General features: G+C 34.2%; 1 protein-coding gene and 1 non-coding gene across 14 annotated transcripts; one reads left to right on the top strand and one right to left on the bottom strand.

Moving 5' to 3' along the window:
- Positions 1-39: 39 nt before the first annotated feature.
- On the bottom strand, positions 40-15,991 carry slo-1 (the record flags this gene model as incomplete). Of its 13 annotated transcripts, none has more annotated exons than NM_001269875.4 (21): positions 40-380; positions 522-683; positions 1,172-1,366; positions 1,746-1,876; positions 2,098-2,380; positions 3,121-3,420; positions 4,021-4,105; positions 5,086-5,151; positions 5,357-5,459; positions 6,146-6,184; positions 6,273-6,317; positions 7,017-7,252; positions 8,558-8,670; positions 9,409-9,717; positions 10,702-11,010; positions 11,940-12,262; positions 12,585-12,696; positions 12,858-12,960; positions 13,117-13,235; positions 14,911-15,121; positions 15,792-15,991. In NM_001269875.4, 21 exons carry the CDS (start codon positions 15,944-15,946, stop codon positions 318-320), a joined length of 3,462 nt encoding a protein of 1,153 aa, NP_001256804.1. The 13 variants fall into 13 exon arrangements, with proteins under 13 accessions (NP_001256804.1, NP_001024261.1, NP_001256808.1 ...); NM_001269873.3 differs by having other exon boundaries at positions 54-380; positions 6,146-6,205; positions 15,792-15,946; NM_001269872.3 differs by lacking the exons at positions 5,086-5,151; positions 8,558-8,670 and adding exons at positions 7,589-7,701; positions 14,661-14,705 and having other exon boundaries at positions 318-380; positions 15,792-15,946.
- Positions 5,081-5,157, top strand: Y51A2D.27. Its single transcript, NR_070166.1, has one exon. It is a non-coding gene; the product is annotated as an Unclassified non-coding RNA Y51A2D.27 (non-coding RNA).
- Positions 15,992-19,959: the final 3,968 nt, after the last annotated feature.

The following is a 19,959-nucleotide window of genomic DNA, read 5'->3' as shown; positions in this document are numbered from 1 at the left end:
CACAGTGGCAAAATATCTGGAAATTGACTAAATTTGAAGTTTTTTTTTTTCAAAAAATGGTTTATTAATCGAAATAAGGCAATTCAAATCAATTATTAGCACAAAAACAGAAAAAAATCAAAAAAAGATCCAGTTTTTTTGGTTGGAATTCAGGTCCACACGATACCCTTAATTGTTCTTCAGAAAAAATTTCAAAAAAATTTTTTTTTGACAAGAATTCAAAAAAAGTCCTAAAAATGAGCATTTGCAAATATTATTGGTCCTTCGGAGTCGGATAACCCGTAGTTTGTAGCAAGAAAATCGGATAAAATTAGGCCCTAAAAGTGTCGTTTGCCCGGCTCGTACTCCAGTCCCGGATCGAATTGTTCAAGTACGTAGACCTAGAGGAAATATTGATTTTTTGAGGAAAAAATGTATTTTAGAATATATTTAAGAAAAAAATTGACAAAAAAATTTCGAAAAAAAATTTCGAAAAAATTTTGTTTGAATTTTTTTTAATTTCAAAATTTTTTAAAACTTACGTAATCAGTATTTTTAATCCTCAATTCTGCTGGAGGATTAGTGATAACATATCGCTTCATAGAGTCCGGATTATCCTGGTCGTGAAGCCTATACAGCCCGATACAAAGTTGGCCGTACCTCCTCAGAGCTATCGTGAACATTGCACCATAGGTAGTGTTGTGCTGGAATTTAGCCGTTTTGAGTAAAAAATATGGATTCTACTGAAAAAATCCGAAAATTTGACACTCATATTGGCTAGGTTAGAAAAATGTGAGTTTTGGGCCTGAATACGGCCCGAAACGGCCCAAAACTTAAATCTTGAATTTAATTTACCCGTCTCAAGCGAAAAATAGAATAAAACGGACAATGATGCTATATTCTAGAAAAATTGACCTTCGGGCTTGAAAGTGGCCTAAACATGGCCTGAAATGGCCTAAATCGAACTAAGCTTCAAACAGGGATACTTTTATTGAAATTTGGATAAAAAATTGAACTTTTTTAACTCGGTACACTGCAGCTTAAAACTGGCCTAGAACGGCCTAACACGGACCGAAACGGCCCAAGACGGCCCAAAATTTGAATCTTTCAGAATATGGCCAATATGGGCTTTAAAACTTTGCAAATTTTGCGTAAATTTCAACTTTCAATATCGAAAAGCTCAAAAACTAACCACAACTCCATCGTACGGGTTATCCTGCAGCGAAATCTGAGCAATTCGGCACCGATCTCTGTTTGAGAGGGTCTCCGGGGTACTGTAGCCACCTCGGAGCCCGGCGCCTTCTGCCAGAATAAGTTCAAGCTCCGGTGTGGCTCCACCAGTGACCAGAGTTCGGATGAGGGTCAGGGCCGAGTCGTTGAAGTAGGTCTAAAAATTAATTTATTAATTTTTCCATTGAGTATGGGATTTTGACCATAAAACTAAAGATATTTTTATGAAATTTGCTTATCGGCCTATTTCGGCCTGAAACGGCCTGAAAATCTGAATTTCTAAAATATAGCCAATATGGGTGTCAAAATTACGCAAATTTTATAGAGAATTCAAATATCGTACTAAAAATTGTCCCAAGGTGCCCCATGTCCCTGCAGTGACGCTACCCTAAATAGTGGAAATTTCGAATTTTTGAAAGTCGCGTAACTTTGTCAGTTTTCAACATTTTTTCGTGATTTTTTGCTCAAAATGTTGGAAATTTTCAGGACTTACAGATATTTTGACGTTTATTTCAAACTTGAAGAAAAAAACTCACAGTACTCATCAAAGAATCCAACACTGAAATGGCGAAGGCAGTTCCGCAGGCGAAGGGCTGCGTGAGGTAGAGCTCGGTGTCCGGATCGTCGTCGTCGTCCTGGTCGAGGAATTGCACATTTGAGTCGTTAACTAAAATTTAGAATATAATATAAGCTTGAAATAATACTGCGACTTTAAAAAATTTAGAAAAAAAAATTCAGAAAAGTTCCAAAAAAAATTTTTTTTTTTTGAATTTTTTTGACATTTTCAAACTTCTGTATCTTTCTTTAAAATAAAGACTTTAAGCTTAGGAATGTCTTAAATTTTTTGGAATTTTTGAATTTTTCATAATAAAATCTGTTCGAACCCACCAAGCTCCGTAATCATCGGCACATTGGTCCCAAACTTGGCGCCCTTCTTCTGCATGGAAATCGGGGAGCCCAGCGGGCTCCGATCGCCAGTTTGATGCCTCATCGGGAAAAAGCCAAGGGTATCATCAAATTGCATAGCTTTAATGTTCAATGATGCCAGAATCGCTTCCTTATCTGCCAAAGTGGTATCTTCGGTATTTGGGACCCGGGCAGAGATTATGACACACATGTCGCAGAGGTTAATGTTGACGGCGCGTAAATCTGCTCGAGATAGCGGGGAGCCCTGTAAAAATTCGGAAAAATTTTAAAAATTTGGGTCAAGAAACACTATTTTGGAACCTTGGGTTTTTAAAAAAAATTTTTTAAAAATTTGAAAAAAAAAACTTTTTTTTCTGAAAAATTTTTTTTTTTTCAAATTTCAAATCTTTGTAACTTGGTTCATTTTTACGTTTTTTTGCTCATTTTTAGATATAAATGTTAAAAATCAATCAAATAAATAATTTATATTGTCAATAAATCAAAAATTTGAAGAAAACATTAAAATTTCAAAAAAAAGTTCCAAATTTTTTTCCAAATTTCAAATCCTTGTAACTTGGTTCATTTTTACGTTTTTTTGCTCATTTTTAGGTATAAATGTTTAAAAATCAATCAAATTTTGTGAAAATAGTTAGAACTATTTACAAACAGTAAATTTTCAAAAAACATAAAATTTCCAAAAAAAGTTGTATTTTTCGAAAGTTCAAAAATTTTTAAATTATTATAACTTTTCCAGTTTTTAAGCTTTTTTGATGGTTTCTTGTAACTTTTCAAAAATTTTTTAAGTTTGTATTTTTTCCAAAAAAAGTAGAGAAAATCGGGAAAAATTACTTTTTACCGAAATTCAAAAAAAAAATTCAAATCCCCATAACTTTGTTCAATCTCAACGATTTTTTCTAATTTTTAAACAAACTTGTTTCAAATTTTTCAAATTTTTCGAGCAAAATTAAAAAAATATTAATATTAGTGAAAAACCTCAAAACTTACATTCAAAATCGAGATTTTCGGCAAGTTGTACAGCGTCTTCCACTCTTTCCTCAAATATTCCAGGTCTCCCACAATAACCACGTGTTTGAGCTCATGATAATGGAAGTTTGAGCTTCTTAGTGGCATTATGAAGTTCCGGAGCCCAATTAGCGGAGAATCCTGATCAGCGAACAAACAAACCACCACGTGGCCGTTGAGTACGGTCATAGCGGCCTGGTGGCGCTCCAGAACACAGTCCTCTAGGTTACGGGATGGACACCAGTGGAACATTCCAGTACTGTCATATTTCATGTCTTGGAACTGAAAATAATCGATTTATTGATTTTTTAGGGGGAAAAAAAAGAAAAACCCCAAACAAATTGCTTTCAAATGTTTTGTTGAAAAAATGGATAGAAACTTGACTTTTTTTAGGTGTTTTAAGCGTGGAAAACTTAAAGAAAATATTTGGAAAATTTTTGGGTCTTACTGCGAAAACTCTTGAAATTTCGAAAACTCCATTGGGATTTGGTTTTAGGCTAGCTTAATCCGTTTTGCAGGTATTTTTCGAAATCAAAAATCAAAAGTAATAGTATAAATCTGAAAATTTCGGAATTTATAGTTTTTTGAAAATTTTCGAAAAAAAAATTTTGAAAACTTTTTTTGAAAATATGGGAGAGCTTGTAACTTTGTCAGTTTTTGATATTTTCTAAAGATTTTTAAAGTAAAATTTGCATAAATATTTCTATTATTTGCACTTTTTTTTACTAAAAAATGTATAACAAAATTTAGAAAAAAATTTTTCCAATTTTTTTCAACTTTTTTTTTCAAACCAATTCTTGTTTATACTTTTTCAGAAGCTGAAAACTTGCTTGTTACGATTTTTACAATTTTTTCACCTAAAAAAAAACAAAAAAAACCTACTTGCTGCTCAAAATCCTTGCTAAAATCGACACCCCTGCCGTCTGGCGGAATACTCATCGAATTTCGGCGTCCTCCGGAAGATGGCCTGAAAAATTCTCAATTTTCCGATTTTTCAACTCAAATTTCCCATAAAAATCATAAAACTGTCTAGCTGGAAGCGGTGATGACTGGTGTGTCGAGTGATACGAGGTGAAAAATCCAAAAAAAAAATTGGAAAAAACACTCCGAAAAAGGGTGAGAAAAACATAACATTTAGGAGGAAAAATGCGGGAAAATGTGAGTTTTGAGTAATTTTTTCTGAAAATTCAGGAAATTGTGATTAATTTGAGTAAAAAATTAGCTAGAAAGCTGAAAAGTGAGCAAAGTTACGAAAATTTGAAAATTCTTTTAAAAAAACTTTTTTGAAAAATTTCCAATTTTCGTTGTTTTTCCAAATTCTTAGAAGTTATCGTGAAAATGTTGTATTGTTTACAAAATGCAAACTATGATAAATTTTTTAAAGAAAATTTCAGCAAAAATATCAAAATTGAGATAAGTTACGAAGATTTGAAATTTTAAATTTTGAAAAAAAATATATAAAAAAAGCTTTTTTTTCACCAAATTTTTTTTCTAAAACTAAATTCATTTTTTCTCCAAATCACTAAAATCAAATAAAAATAACCGAAAAAATCTAAAAATTCCAGCCAAAAACTACAAAAAACAGACATTTTCCATGTTCAACTAGGTAGGAAGTTGGGAAGCAGAGGGGTGTGAATAATCATGCAGAAAATATTGATTTTTAAGTGAAAATGTTGTTTTTTCAAGTTGAAAATGTTATTATTATCACTATTATTATTGTTAAATGGTTTAAATTGAATTTTGGGTAAAAAACTTTTCTAACAAAAAAATAAATTTTTCAGAAATTTTTTTTGGAAAAATTTTCTTAAAATTTTTTCTCTACCAAAACTACCAGATTTACACTATTCAAAGGCGTCTAAGGGTGTGGTGTGTTTCAAATCAATTCAAATGAAAAAAAAATCAATAAAAAATATGAAAATAAAAATCGATATGATTCAATGCCCCTACATGAGTTTTTTGATTTCATAGGCAAATCGAAGGGATTTCGTGTTGAGATGAGTATCACTCGTCGAACTGCAACAGGGGGTTAGAGATATGTAAAAATTCAAATTCAGCGCAAAAAACTGGTTAGAATTGAGTTTTCGCCGCGGAAATTCGGCGAAAATTGAGTTTTTTTGAAATTTTGAAGTTTTCAAAAAAAAAAAATCAAAAAATATTTTTTTTTCGAAAAATTCAAAATATTAAATTTTACCGCCGAAATAAATTTTTACCACCGTACCTCTGTTGATTAATCATCCTTAGCTGAACTTGTTGGCCCAAATGGCCCATCGGACCTGCTGGCGCTTGTGGCTGGAACTGCTGGAGCACATCGGTGGCTCTTGCTGGAAAAATTTTAGATTCGCGTTGCAATTCTGACGTTAAAAGTGCAAAATTTGGATTCTCCGTCAAATTTCCGAAATTTTGACACCCATATTCGCTATATTCTGAGAAATTTGAGTTTTAGGCGTTTTGGGCCCATTTTAGGCCAAAACAGGCCTAAAGGTAGAATAGACGAAACTTGTGAAAAGTGGAAAAAATGTTAAATGTATAAAATTTTTTGAATTTCATAGATTTTCAGTCCATATTGGCAATATGTTGAAAATTTTGGTTTGGGCAGTTTTCGGGCCGATTTTACGCCGAAATAGGCCCAACGATGAACTTTTTCAAACATAGACAATACGGATGTGGAATTTCAAAAAACACAAAAATATTCCGTTCAAAATTGACCATGTATTTTAAAAATATTGGAATCGGGTCAATGTCAGGCCGTTCTAGGCCTAATTAGGCCCAAAAAATTAAATATTCCAAATATAGCCAATTTGGGGGTCAAAACTTAGGAAATTGCCTGAAGAATCTGAAAAAAATACTAAAATTTTGAAAAAAAAACCACAATTACGATGAAATAATCATGCAAAAAAAATTGAAAAAATTTGAATAATTTTTTCAAATAATTTTTTTTTCTGATGTTCTAAGTTCACAAATGACTATTACAATAATCATGCTAAAGCTTTGTTGCACATATTATTACCGTCATTCTGATAAAACAGAGCGTCAAAGTCCGAATAATCTGAAATTTTGGCATTTTTTTCTGAAAAATTCGATTTAAAATTTTGAATTTTTGAAATAAAATGAATGAAAGTTTGATTGAAACTCACCACGGGCCGCTGTCGAGTGTTTGGTGTTGCGACGGAAGAGGGCCACTGAAAATTTGATAACTTATTGGTGAAAATTTAAAACTTTAGGTGAAAAACGACACTGCGGGGACATGGGGCATTTAGAAACAAATTTTTTGACTAAAAATTCGGATTCTCCATAAAATTCGCGTTCGTATGACATCCATATTGACTAGGTTAAGATAATTTCAGGTTTAAGTCTATTTATGCCTAAAATCGGCCTGGAAACGGCCCGAAACATTTTTATTTGTGAAAAAATGATAATATAAATGTCAAATTTTCAAAATCTTACTTTTAAAATCATTTTTCGTGTTAAAAAAGCACTAAGTCACTTTTCAGGCCTGTTTCAGTCCGAAATCGGTCTGAAAACGGCCCAAAACTTGGGCCCTTTAACTTTTCAGATTATGGTCGATATGGGTGTTAAAACTTTGCAAATTAATATGAATTAAACAATTATTGGTGATGTTTGTAAAATTTATCCTTCGGGCCTTTTTCAGCCCAAAATCGGCCTGAAAACGGCCCGAATCACTTTTTTTTTGACAATTTAGATAATATAGGTGACAAATTTCTAATGATCAAATTTTACTATCAGTTTTTGTGTTCAAAAAGTACTGAGCCATTTTTTTGTTGAAATTTTGGTAATTTTTTTTTTTACAGAGGTAATTTTTCTCAATTTCAACGGTTTTGGCTCAATTTTTTCGGAAAAAAAAATCTGAAAATACTTACAATTTTTGCATTTACATTTTTTGATCAAGGAAACGTCCTTAATATCGTCATGACACTGCTTACACCAGAAAAACGCCCGCTTCACCTCGTCAGCGCTCTGAGCAATGAAAAATCCTTGAGTTTGAGGCTGGATGACAATATGTGGGCCTGGATTGATTGCAATATTGCATTCTTTATTTTCCTCATCTTTAAGCTCAATCGCCAGAAGAAGAAGCCCCAGGCGGTTGAATAATAGGCTGAAAATTTGAGTTTGAGGGGTTCTTTACTGGAAAACAACGCTTCGTTGAAAGTTTAATTAGTAAAAATTGCGTTAAAAATTGTTATTTTTGGGGTTTAGTTTAGTTTTTTAGAATTCAGTTCGACAAAAACTTGGAATATTCGAAAAAAAAATTTCTTGTTCGATTCACCTTGTCGAAAAACTTTTTTTAAAAGGTCGATCTAGCATGTCCAAAAAAAAAATTTTTTTGAAAATTTTCTTTTCTGTTTTCAGCGTTACAGCAAAATTAAAAAAATTTTTAATTTTCCCGTCAAAGTTAGTAGTAAAAGCTGTTAGAAAGCACTCTTCGGCTTACTCGACAGCTTCAGGAAAAGTCATTCCGACGAACGAGTGGGATAGCGTGTCGGTGTACATTTCCATTCCGGCACCGCAAAGGTACAGGTTCAGCCAGTCCGGTGTGGTTTGTGACTATAATTTTTGGTTTTTGAAAAAAAAATTCTGAAATTTTTGAAGAAAATTTCACGAAAAACGGACTGAAACGGACAATTTTAGACAAAAAACGCATTCACTAAGATTTGTTAGTATTAAAATTGAATTCTACGCAAAATTTGACACCCATATCGGCGTGGCCCGTTTTCGGGTCAAACCAGGCCTGAATCGGCCTAATTTGGGCCAGAAATCCAAAATTCTCTGTGAAGCCAATATGGGTCTCAAATCAATTAGAGATTTATGCAAAATCAAGTTTCTTGGCTAAGCCAAAACACCAGTTTTGGCCTATTTTTCAAAATTCCGGCGTCAGGCCAAAGTAGGCCACTCTAGGCCACTACTTTGGGCCTAAAACCCATTTTTTCTGTGTAAGCCCAGTATGAGTCTCAAATCAACCCAATTGTTGGTGAAAAACTTGATTTTTTCACAATTCAAATTTTCTGATTTGGATTTAGGCCGAATTTAGGCCGATTTCAGGCCTAAAATTCATAATTTGTGTACATTCAATATAGCTGTCAAATCAACTGAAATTCTATAAAGAATTTACTTTCAATAGTACTTGACACCTATCTTGGCATGGTTTGCAAAATTTTGATTTTAGGCCAAAAAGTAGGCCGAATTTTAGGCCTGAAATACAATTTTTTTGAAAAAAGCTAATGTGGGTGTTAAATTACTCGGAATTGTGTTATTTTGTGAAAATAGATTAACAAATTTGATAATTTTAATTTGGATTTAATTTTAAAAAATTTTGGAATTATTTTTTTAGTTTGGAAAAAAATATTTGAAAAAAAATTAAATTTTTTTCTCCCAAAATTCCCAAATATTTTCAGAAACTTACTTTGCAGCTTCTGGAAATGACATATTCGCAAACGAAGGACTCAGACTTTCCGTGTACATTTCCATTCCGGCACCACGTAAGTAGTCGTTAAGCCAGAGAGGGGTGTGAGGAGACTGCAAACATGGGGTGGTGGGTTAGATGTAGGTGTTAGGTGAGGCGAGATTAGACATAGACAATGCGAACACATTTATAAAACCAACACAGATTCTTTTATAAAATTTTTGAAAAAATAAATTTTTGAAATTTTTTCTTGAAAATTTCAGTTTTTGAAAAATCAGAAGAAAATGGAACATTTAAACTTGAAAATTTGAATTCTACACCCAATTTCCTAAATTTTAACACCCATATTGGCTATATTTAAACGGGAAAGATTTTCGGCCCACAAAAAGCCTGAAACGGCCTACTTTCGGCCTAATATCTAAATTCACTAAGAAGAGCAAGTCCGAATGTCAAATTGGCAAAATCTTAACAAAAAAAACTGTAAAGTCAACAAATTTTTTTTCGCGACTAAACTCGAACTAAAACGGCCCGATTCGGCCCAAAAATCGAAAATTTCTAAAGCTAGCCGATATGGAGGTCATTTCCGATTAAAAATTTGTGTAGATTCCAAATTTCGTAAGACCACATTTATAGGCTAAGTTTGGGAAAGCCTGAAGTAGCCTAAAACGGCCCAAATCGGCCTAAAAGTTCAAAAAATAATTAAGTTAAAAAAAAAGGCCAATCTCGATCAAAATTTTGTGTAGATTTCAAATTTTGCAATTTCAAGTGTCCCATGATGTCCCATGTGCATGCTTTACGGGCAATTTTTGGTTAGAAAAAAACACAAATACAACAATTTTTGTTTAACTTACCGTTTTGAAACTTCTCATTGCAAATAAATTAGCCATCATCGTAGAGAATCCGGGTGCCAGACAGCTTTGAGCAATGAATCCGAGCTTAAGCTCCGCGAGACAGATGACGTCATCACCTCGTTTCCAGTCCCAGGAGGGGATATTTAGAAGGTAGGCCTTATTGTGATATTGCATTAGTTGCACAATAACTCTGATGTCCGATGAGTAGTTTTTGATCGAAATTACACGCATAATGTTTGCGGCGTCCTCGGCGTCCGGATTGGTACTGTACTTGTTGGCAAGGACCAGGCAGGCGTCGGCGTCCCCGATCTGGAAAGAATAAAATTTTCATAAAAATTTGTGTTGCAGACACAAAATTCAGGCATTTAGCAATATTTTAAGACAAAAATAAGAAGAAAATCTTAAAAACTGCCTGAGATATGGATCTCAGACAAAAATTTTCAAAAAATTTTCCGGAGCCTGGCGACACTGTGGGAACATGGGACATTCTGAGACCAATTTTATTCAAAAATTTGTTTTTTTCGTAAAATTTCCTTAAATTTGACATCCATATCGACAACAATCGGTTTATTTCCGTTTCAGGCCTACATAGGCCCGAAATCAGCCCGAATTCGGCCTAATGCTCAAGTTTTCATAATCTAGTGGCTATTGGTGACAAATTTTAATAAGTTGCAGTAGTTTTCACAAAAATCACGCTGATTTGACACCAAAATTGGGCAAAATATCAATTTCAGGCCTACCAGGGCCTAAACTGGCCCAGAATTGGCCTAATCCCAAAACTTTCAGAATATAGCCAATGTGGATGTCAAAACTTGGTTTATTATCAAATCAGTTTAAAAATTTGACACCCGCTCTCCAAATTTGCGATTCAGGCCTTCATGGGACCGAATTCGGCCCAAAGCCCAAGGCTTAATAATCTAGTGGCTATGGGTGGTAAATTTTAATGAGGTTCATTGGTGTTCACAAAAATAACGTTGATTTGACAACAACATTGACAAAAATTTCGATTTCAGGCCTGCATGTGCGCAATGCCGGCCCGAATTGGCCTGAAATCCACATTTTCAGAATTTATCCAATATGGGTGTCAAATTTACGGAAATTTTGTAAAAAATTTGTATATTTTGCTTAAAAATTGCCTAGGAGGCCAGATGTCCCAAAATTGTCCCCACAGGGGTAACTTTTTTAAAAGTCGCATAACTCAGTCAGTTTTGAAGGTTTCTACTTGATTTTTGATGCAACTTTTTAAAATTTTTGCGTTCTTTCAGAAAAATTTAAGCTAAAAATAAAGTGTACCTTGACTCTGCTAAGATCCAGAGAATCCATGACAGTCCCCGTGAAAAATTCGACTTTTGTGAAATGCCGCTTAAACAAGCCTTCCAGCTCCAAATCCGGCACGACACGATGCAAAAACACCACTTCGACATCCACGTCATCACGGTCCTCGTGTAGGAAATCTTGAAGAAAATGGGACACCGAATCGTAGGTGATATGGCCACAGACCACTATGTGCTTCTTCCCGTGCTCTCCTTTGTACTCCCCACCGTATTTTTGCCGGTTTCCAATCAAATCGGCAATTTCTGGTACGTAACTTGCAAACATGGCCTGAAAATTGGAGAATTAGTGAAAAAATCAAAAAATTCGATGTAAATTGAAGGATTTTGAGTTTGTCCCCACAGTGTCGGGGACACTTGGGTACATCGGGTACACAGGACAGTTTTACCTAGCAAAATTGAAATCTCCGTGAAATTTCCGTTTCAATGACACCCATATTGACTGTGTTCTGAAAAGTCAGTTCAGGCCGTTTTCAGGCCGATTTCGGGCCTAAATAGTGTTGAATTTTGAAAAATTGTGATTTCGGGCAAAATGGGTGTTAAATTAGCAAAATTTTTCAAAGCAGAAAAGTAATTTTCAGTTACATTCGCTAAGTTCCAAAAACCATGCTTTCAGGCCATTTCCAGCCCGATTTCGGCCATAAATAGGGTTGAATTTTGAAAACTTGTGATAATGGGCAATATGAATGTTTAATTAGCAACATTTTCCAAAGGAGAACTGTAATTTTAATTCACAGCCGCTAGGTTCCTAAAATCATGCTTTCAGGCCGTTTCCAGCCCGATTTCGGGCCCAAGTAGGCCTTAAATTTAAAAAATTGTGATTTCGACCAATATACGTGTTAAGTTAACAACATCATTTAAAGAAAAATGTTATTAACCCTTATAATAGCTAAGTTCCTAAAATTATGTTTCAGGCCGTTTTCAGGCCGACTTTGGTTCTGAATTTTGACCTGAATTTTGAAAAATTCGGATTTTAGGCAAAATGGGTGTTAAATTATCACATTTTTTAAAAGGACAAAAATAGCTTTCAGTTACACTCTCAGGCCGTTTTCAGGCCGATTTTGGGCCCAGAAAGCCTTAAATTCAATTTTTCATAATATAGTCAATATGGATGTTAAATTAACGCAAATTTTACAGAAATTTCAATTTTTTTACTTAAAACCTTTCAAAACCAGTAAAATTTTGAAAAAGAAAGCTCACCAAACCGAACAGAATGAAGAAAATCATGAAAAGTCGGCCGCAAAGCGTCGTACAATAGATATCTCCATATCCGACAGTAGACATTGTGACCAGTACAAAGTACACAGAGTCCGCATAAGTGATTCTGTGCGGATTTATAAATCCTTTGAAGAAGTCCCCAGAATTTTCCAGTAAGTGCACCAAGCCGGCTCCAGTCAGACAAACCGCCACGAAAATTGTGACCAACTGTGTCAATCGGATTGATGAAGATGTTTTCAGGATGTTGAGGTACTGTAGAATGTCGGGTACGGTCATGAGGCGAAGAGCACGGAGGAAACGGAATCCTGGAATTTTTTGAGTTTTTGAAATTTTTAAAACTTGAATTTTTTTTCGATAGTTATTCAAAAATAGTTATCCGTGCGATTTTAAGATGATTTCTGAGTTTGTAAGCATCAAAATGACCCCCATATCAGCTGGGTTCTGAGAAATTTGAATTTTGTTGCTTGCGTCGCGGTCGCGCGTCGCGTATTATCCCCAAATTTCAAGTTCAACCAAATATAGCCGATATGGGTGTCAAATTGAAGCTTAAAACATCAGGAGTTCGATTTTTAAATGGGAAAATAAAAAATCCCAAATTTGTTCGAATATGTGTCCAAAAATGCTCACCGAGCCAATTCCTCTGCAAGTAAATTGCCACGAAGCTTGGCGGAATCGTGAAAAAATCAATCCAGCTGTACATTTCAAGCAGAAACCAAACTTTGTCGGACGCGGCGATGAACTGAAATGCATTTTATTTTTTGGAAAATTTTGGAAAAGTTTTTGAAAAAAAAAAAAAAAAAAAAACGTTTTTTTTTTCGAAATTTATCAAATTTTAGCTCAAGTTATCAGAAATTACATGAAAAAGTCAAATTTTTCCGGGAAAAAAGTGTGAAAACTTACTCTAATGAAAAAATAGACGAGAAAAAATATGTTGAAGCCCAGGTCGATTTGTTGCGAGGGACTGTCCTGCCACGGGATGCACGTTTCTACTTGGAAGTTTTGGCTGAAAATTTTTGAAAAATTTATGAAATCTATAATAAAGTTACTATTTTAAAACTATTTTAAAACACATGGAAAAAAGTTTTTATAAAAAAAAAATTTTTTTCGAAAATTTTTTTTCGAAATTTTTTGCATATTTTTTTTAAACACTCAAACTCACAAACTAGCGTCGTAAAAATAAATAATCAACGATCCAATCGATAAAATGAACACCAAAAGTACCAGAAACCGTCCCGTCAGACTTTGTCCGGATATCAGCTCGCCAGCCCAGTCCTTGGCCTGAAAAATTTGTGAAATTTAGTTTTAAAAATAGGCCAACAAATAATGTGTGGTAATTCTCAACAGGTGTAGGCTACATCAAACTCACTCGGTTCTAGTTTTCAGGGGATAAAGTCCGGAGAAAAACGCTAAAACTACAAAAAACTTCATGTTTTGAAATGAAAATTGAGATTTTCGGAAATATAATTTAATTTAGAGAAATTTCATTGTGAAATTTGAATTTGTGACGTTTCCAGCTTCAATTTGACCCCCATATTGACTATGTTCCGATAAGTTTGAAAAATTGGGGGCGCGGCGCGGTCGCGTCGCGTGCGCAAATTTAGTTGTTAAGTTTCAGTGTGAAAAATGAGTTTTTGTAACTGAAATATTGATTTTCAAGTGCAAATAATATTTATTTATGAGTATTTATTTTGGTTTAACTAGGTTTTGACGAATTTCGCTTCAAAACCGCGACGCGACCGCAACGCAAGCACCAAAAATGAAACTGCTCGGAAACTAGTCAAAATAGGTGTTTAATGAAAGCTGACAATCAGAAGGTTGAAAATCACAATTTCAGACGTTGAAAATTCAGGAAAATTCCAAAATTTTAGAAATTTGGAAAACAATTATTTTTTTGAAATTTTTTTTTTGAAAACTCAAAACCAAACAAAGTCTAATATAACCACACACCTTTAGTTTCAGAGAACAATCCCATCCATATCTACCAAAAATGAAAATAGTCCCGAAAATAAAGTGTGAAAAAGTGTGGGCGGGTGGTGGAGAAGTGCAGCTCCACGTGGCCAAAAAGTGTGCAGAAAAAAATATGCAAAAATATAGAGAAAAATCGGGTTTTGCTGGTCATGCAAATTTCCACATTAACACGACTTAACATTTACGATAGGGAGAAAAGTGTGAAAATTTAGAAAATGCACCCCTGTGGGGACAAATCGGGGACATGGGTCACTTTGCGAGACTTCTAGTTGAAAAATTCGAATTCTCCGTAAAATTTGCGTTTCAACAACCCCCATATCGATCATATTTGAGAAATTGGTAATTTTGGCTTAATTCGGCCTCAAACGGCCTGAAACGGCCCGAAATCATTGCATATTTCAAATTTGTCTGAGCATAGGCAATATGGGTGTCAAAATTTTGGAAATTTCACGGAGTGTATGAATTTCCTGTTGAAAATGGTCCCGGAGTGTCCCATGTCCCAAAATTGTCCCCACAGGGGTTCATTTTTGTAAAAATTTTTTTTTTTTTTTTTTTAATTCAGCAAACTTCAAATAATAAAATAAATAATAAAAAAAAATGCGATAACTACAAAAGCAAAAAAAAAAACATTTCCTGAAAGTTTTCGGAAAAATAGAAAAAATGCGGGGTAAGGGGGAACATTTTCCACATTTTCCATAAAAATCAGTGAATTTTTCAGAAAACTTTTGGACTTGCCCTGCGGTCCCGAATACTTCTGTAAAGCTGCATCGCTAGAGAATCCTAAAAATAAGAACAAGCTCCGCCCACTTTTTTCGTGCATATTTTTTTCGGTTTTTTTTTTGAAATTTTTTTTGTTGAATTTCATAAATTTGAAAAAATGTAGAAAATTGAAAATAGACAAAACTTAACTTAAAATAAACAAAAATTAGGCGGGAATTTGAATTTTTTAGGTATTTTTTTAAATTTTTTTTGTTCAAAAACCCACTTCTGTCATCCATCCCAAGTGTTTTTCCTCTTGTTGCTTCAAAAACGGGTCGGTTTCACTTGGCGCGTGCTTCGACCCGTTCATATTTATTTGGACGGCTTCCGGAGCAGGTATGGGCTCCACAAACTCTTTTTCTCGGCGTTGACAGCACAGGTGTGTCACCACTCGCCATATTACGACCAATATCATTGAGGCGCAGAATGTGGTGATGCTGAAAATATTTTTGTTGGATTTGGAAGAGTGAGAGCTTTAAAATACGCCCCATATTGGATAGTTTTGGAGGCGTTTGAGATTTTGGGTGCAAAGCGGTCGCGTCGCGGTCGGAATTTTTTTAAAAACAAATTTTTAATATTGTCTATCTCTGACACTTTTAACTTGATACTTTGAGTTTGTGGCTTCATGAGCTTCAAAATACGCCCCATATTGGATAGTTTTGGAGGCGTTTGAGATTTTGGGTGCAAAGCGGTCGCGTCGCGGTTTCAAAGTTTCAATTTTGAGAACAGACCATTTTGGCCTGTTGAAAATGAACTATTTATGTTGGTTACGTCGCTAGCTTCAAAATAAGCCCCATATTGACTGGGTTTGGAGCATTTTGAGATTTTGGGTCACGCGGCGAGGTTGCGTCGCGGTCGCACCACTGTCAAAAGTGTTTACTCTTGCTTTGAATTAGTTCATTTTGAATTAATTTTCAATAATTTTTGAAGTTTTGTAGTTAATAAAGCCTAATTTTTCAAAATTTGACAATTTTAGTTTTCAACCGCGACGCGACCGCGCCGCGTCCGAAATTTAAAACTACATCAAATTATATCAAGATGGGGGTCAATTGAAAGCTGGCAACCTCAGAAATTCGAATTCACTAGTTTCAGCTCAATATTCCTTACCTGCTCAGTAAAAAACACCAATATTTGCGCTCCTCCAGGCACTTTCGATCTTCTTCAGTCATCTCCATGAATACTCGACTAAGGTTACAATTCATCGGGTATCCATATGGTTGATTGAAGCCCTTCGACTGCGAAGGCGAGTAAATCTCGCCCATCGTGTCGACGAAGGGTCCACCCGACGGCTTTCGGCGAGTCTGAAAATTTTTTGGAAATTTTTTTTTGTCTCAAAAAAAAAAAACTTTTCCCAAAAGCCCAAAGAAGTTTAAAAATCTCATAAAATATGCTCATTTTCTCACGAAGAAAAATGATGTCATCACCAGAAACTAGTGGTGGTGGGGACAAAAAGCGGAAAAAGTAGTGTGTAGAGTGAGAAAAGAATTAGGTCGGAGCAGCGAGGCCTTCCCTCCCGACGAATAAATGAACATAATGGACCAGTTAGGCTGGAGAAAATAGTAGAGACGTAGAGCGTGCCTAGACATATCTGTCATTTTTCCTGACAAACTCCCCGGAAATTTCACGTATCCCACGTATTTTTGACTGAAAATGTCCGGCTCTGGGGGACATGGTGCATCGAGAAAATCGGGAAATTTTGAAAATTTCTATCAATATTCGACTTTTAAACGCAATCTAGGAGTAAAAAGCCGCCTGAATTTGACTTCATAAATGGCTCAACTTCAATTTTAAAAAATGAGTTATTTGCCAAAAAGCCTAAAAAAAAAAGAACATGGTACATCGACCAAAAGCTCAATTTCCTCAAAACTCCAGATTTATAATAGGTATATTTTATATTCTGGTTTTTCGATGGTAAAATGCCACAGGGAGCCCCGCCATTATTCATCGAAAACCAGCAAAAAACTTGATGAATTGCTGTTCTGGAACACAAGTTTTGGAAAAAAATAAATAAATGAACAACAACTTTTTTTTTGCTTTTCAACAAAAAATTTTGGCGGGAATTTCAAATTTTTTGAGAACAACATTTTGGCGGGAAATTTGAATGTTCTGAGAATTAATGTTGGCAGGAAATTCAAATTTTAATAATTTATAATTTATAATTTTATAATTTAGGAAAAGGAATTAATGTCTGAGAAAATTGGTAGGAAATTCAATTTCACATTTTTTCAGAAAAATTTCGGCGGGAAATTCAAATTTTCCTAGAATTAATGTTGGCAGGAAATTCAAATTTTAATAGAATTAATTTTGGCAGGAAATTAAAATTTCTGAGGAACATTTTAGAGGAATGTTCAAATTTCCACAGAAAAACATTGGCGCAAAATTCAAATTTTCTTACAATTAGAAAAATTTTGGCGGAAAATTCAAATTTTTTGAGAAACATTTTGGTGGGAAATTTAAACTTTCTGAAAAAAATTTTTGGCGGGAAATTCAAATTTTCTCTGAAAAATTTTGGCGGTAAATTAAAATTTTTCTAGAACTAATTTTGGCTGGAAATTTGAATTTTCTCAGAAAAAGTTTGGCGGGGAAATTCAAATTTCCTTAGAATTAATTTTGGCGGGGAAATTCAATTTTTTTCAGAAAAATATTGGTGGGAAATTCAATTTTTGCAAACAAAAAAAAGTAGATCAAAATCTAAATTAAAAGTTGAAAATTTATGAGAATTAGAAAATTGAACACATAGTACTTAATGGGTTAGTGTATGGAGCTGGAGAACGTGTGTGTGTGTGTGAGTGTGCAAAAATATCAAGATATATGGAGGAAGGGGGAGAAAAGAAGAGTTACACTACACATTCTCCCCCCTCCTCTCTTCTCATCCCCCTCCTCAACCTTTCTCTGGCTCCCCCTCCCTCCCTGCACAGAGAGATGGATCAATACACCCCTCCGTCCGTCCGGCAATAGCAGAAGCTGCTGCTGCTGCTCGTGGTGCTCCGCGAGCCAGAAGAAGAAGCTGAAGCATTTGGAATGCGTAAGAGATGTGTGTCTGCGTCTCCAACGACCTCATTTTAGGAGGAGAAGCTGCCTGGAAAATTGGCGGAAAACGGGAGGGAAGGAACTTTTTTTGTTTTGGGAATATTCAATTTAACATGTTTAGGCTGGGGGAACTGGAAAAAATATTTTTTTTTGCGTAAAAAATTGATTTTAAAAAATTCAAAAATTGAAAAAAAAAATTTTTTTCAAATTTTTATTAAATTTTGTGTTTTCTGAATCACATTTTTCTTCTGATTCCAAAAACATATCTTTAACAGGTCTCAGCAAAAAACTAACCAAGTTACGACCGGTTTTGCACACCAGAGTGAGGAGGACGCAGAGAAAACAGACACTCTAGCTGTCTGCGCTCTCCACTCTCTCTCGTCAAAAACGTCTGTGACTAGATTTGTTTTGTAGTAGAAGCGACGAAAAATATAATTTTTGAGTCAGGAAAAAAAGTTTTGGATAGGAAATTTATTTTTTTGGATTTTTAAGTAAATTTTTAGAAATTAAAAAAAAAATGTTGAAACAATTTTTTCACATTTTTTATTCAACTCACTATTAGATATTTTCTGAATTACCCTAACTTCCTGATTTCAAAAACATATTTTTCATAAGCCCCAACAAAAAACTAACCAAGTTACGGGCGGTTTTGCAAACGAGTGTCTCGTTTCTCTGCGCCCTCTGCTCTCTCGCCTAACTCGTTCTGTTTTAAAATACGATTAATAAAAAGTAAAGTTTTGAATTAAAATCAAAATTTTGGTTCTTAAAACATAAATTTTTGGATATTTAAAGAAATTTTTTTTATAATTTCTTTTTTTATAAATTTTTTATTTTTTTTATAATTTTAAAAAAAAATATAATTTTATAATTTCTGAACCGCCTAATTTTTCTGATCACAAATATTTTTTCCTTATATTTTTAGCAGCAAAAACCAAGATACACGCGTTTTTGCACGCAAAGACGAGAGAGTGGAGAACGCAGACGGGCAGAGTGTCTGCCTTCTCTGTACCCTCCGCACTCTCGCCGTAATGTGCAAAAACGACCGTAACTCGGTCAGTTTTGTAATGAGAACGGCGAAAAAGATATTTTTGGAATCAGAACAAATTTAGGTTTAGAAATGGGATAGGCTATTCAAAAATTTGGCAAATTTAGAAAAAAGATTTTTTTTTTGAATTTGAAAAAAATCTTAAAAATGCTGAAGAACATGAGAAAAATAGAAAAAAATAAGGAAAAACGAGAAAAAGAGAATTATGAAATTCAAAACCGATGTGTGGGTATCTGTGGTACCCCTTCTACCCCCTGTCCAATGAGATGCAATATGTTTCGGGACACTGACACTTATCCAGATTCTTTCTTACACAGACACATTTCGCTGATCTTTTGAATTTTGGGACGGAAAATTATAACTTTATTGGAAAGTTTTACACAAGTTTTACACGGGAAACAAAAAAATCTTTTTTTTTTTTTGTTGAATATTAGATTTTTTTAAATTCTGTTAGGTCTCCAAATAAGTTCCGGGTCAAAAATCATAACTTTCTTCGCCTTCTATCGATTTTTTTGAAACTGTGGGAATTTTTGTTATCAACCATGATCTTTCATTAAAAAAAAACACAACATTTTTTTACCACCCGGAGTGCCCTAACTCGGAGCCAATTTTTCTAGGCAGTCAAGGCTTGTGTGCGGATTTTGCTTTGTTTAAAATACATTGTAAGAAAACAACAAAAGTTTGGAAAAAAAATCCGTCCAAAAAAATTTTTTTTGGTAGGTCGTCAAAAAAAAGTTCAAAAAAATGTTTTTCGAAAATTTTTGATTTTTTGTACAAAAATAATGTAACCATGTGTAAACTATTTTTACACATACAAAACTTTTCAAATTAGTTCGATACACTAAAATGATAATAGAAACATAATTATTTCGGAGAATTTTTTGAGTTTTTTGAGTTTTTCTCGAGATCCAAAATTCAAACTGAAATGCTCTATATGTGTAAAACCGGTATACACACATGGTTACATCATTTTTGTACAAAAAATCAAGAATTTTTGAGAAAAATTTTTTCAACTTTTTTTGACGACCTACCAAAAAAAATTTTTTGGACGGATTTTTTTCCAAACTTTTGTTGTTTTTTTACAATGTATTTTAAACAAAGCAAAATACGCACAAAAACCTTAACTCAAAGCTACAAAGAAGCGAGGTCAGAAAAATGCCTGAAAAAATTGGCTCCGAGTTAGAGCACTCCGGGTGGTCA

This window comes from Caenorhabditis elegans, chromosome V, assembly GCF_000002985.6.
Source record: "Caenorhabditis elegans chromosome V".
NCBI lineage: Eukaryota > Metazoa > Nematoda > Chromadorea > Rhabditida > Rhabditidae > Caenorhabditis > Caenorhabditis elegans.
The sequence above is the reverse complement of the archived record's forward strand: the minus strand, read 5'-3'. Positions and strand labels throughout refer to the sequence as shown.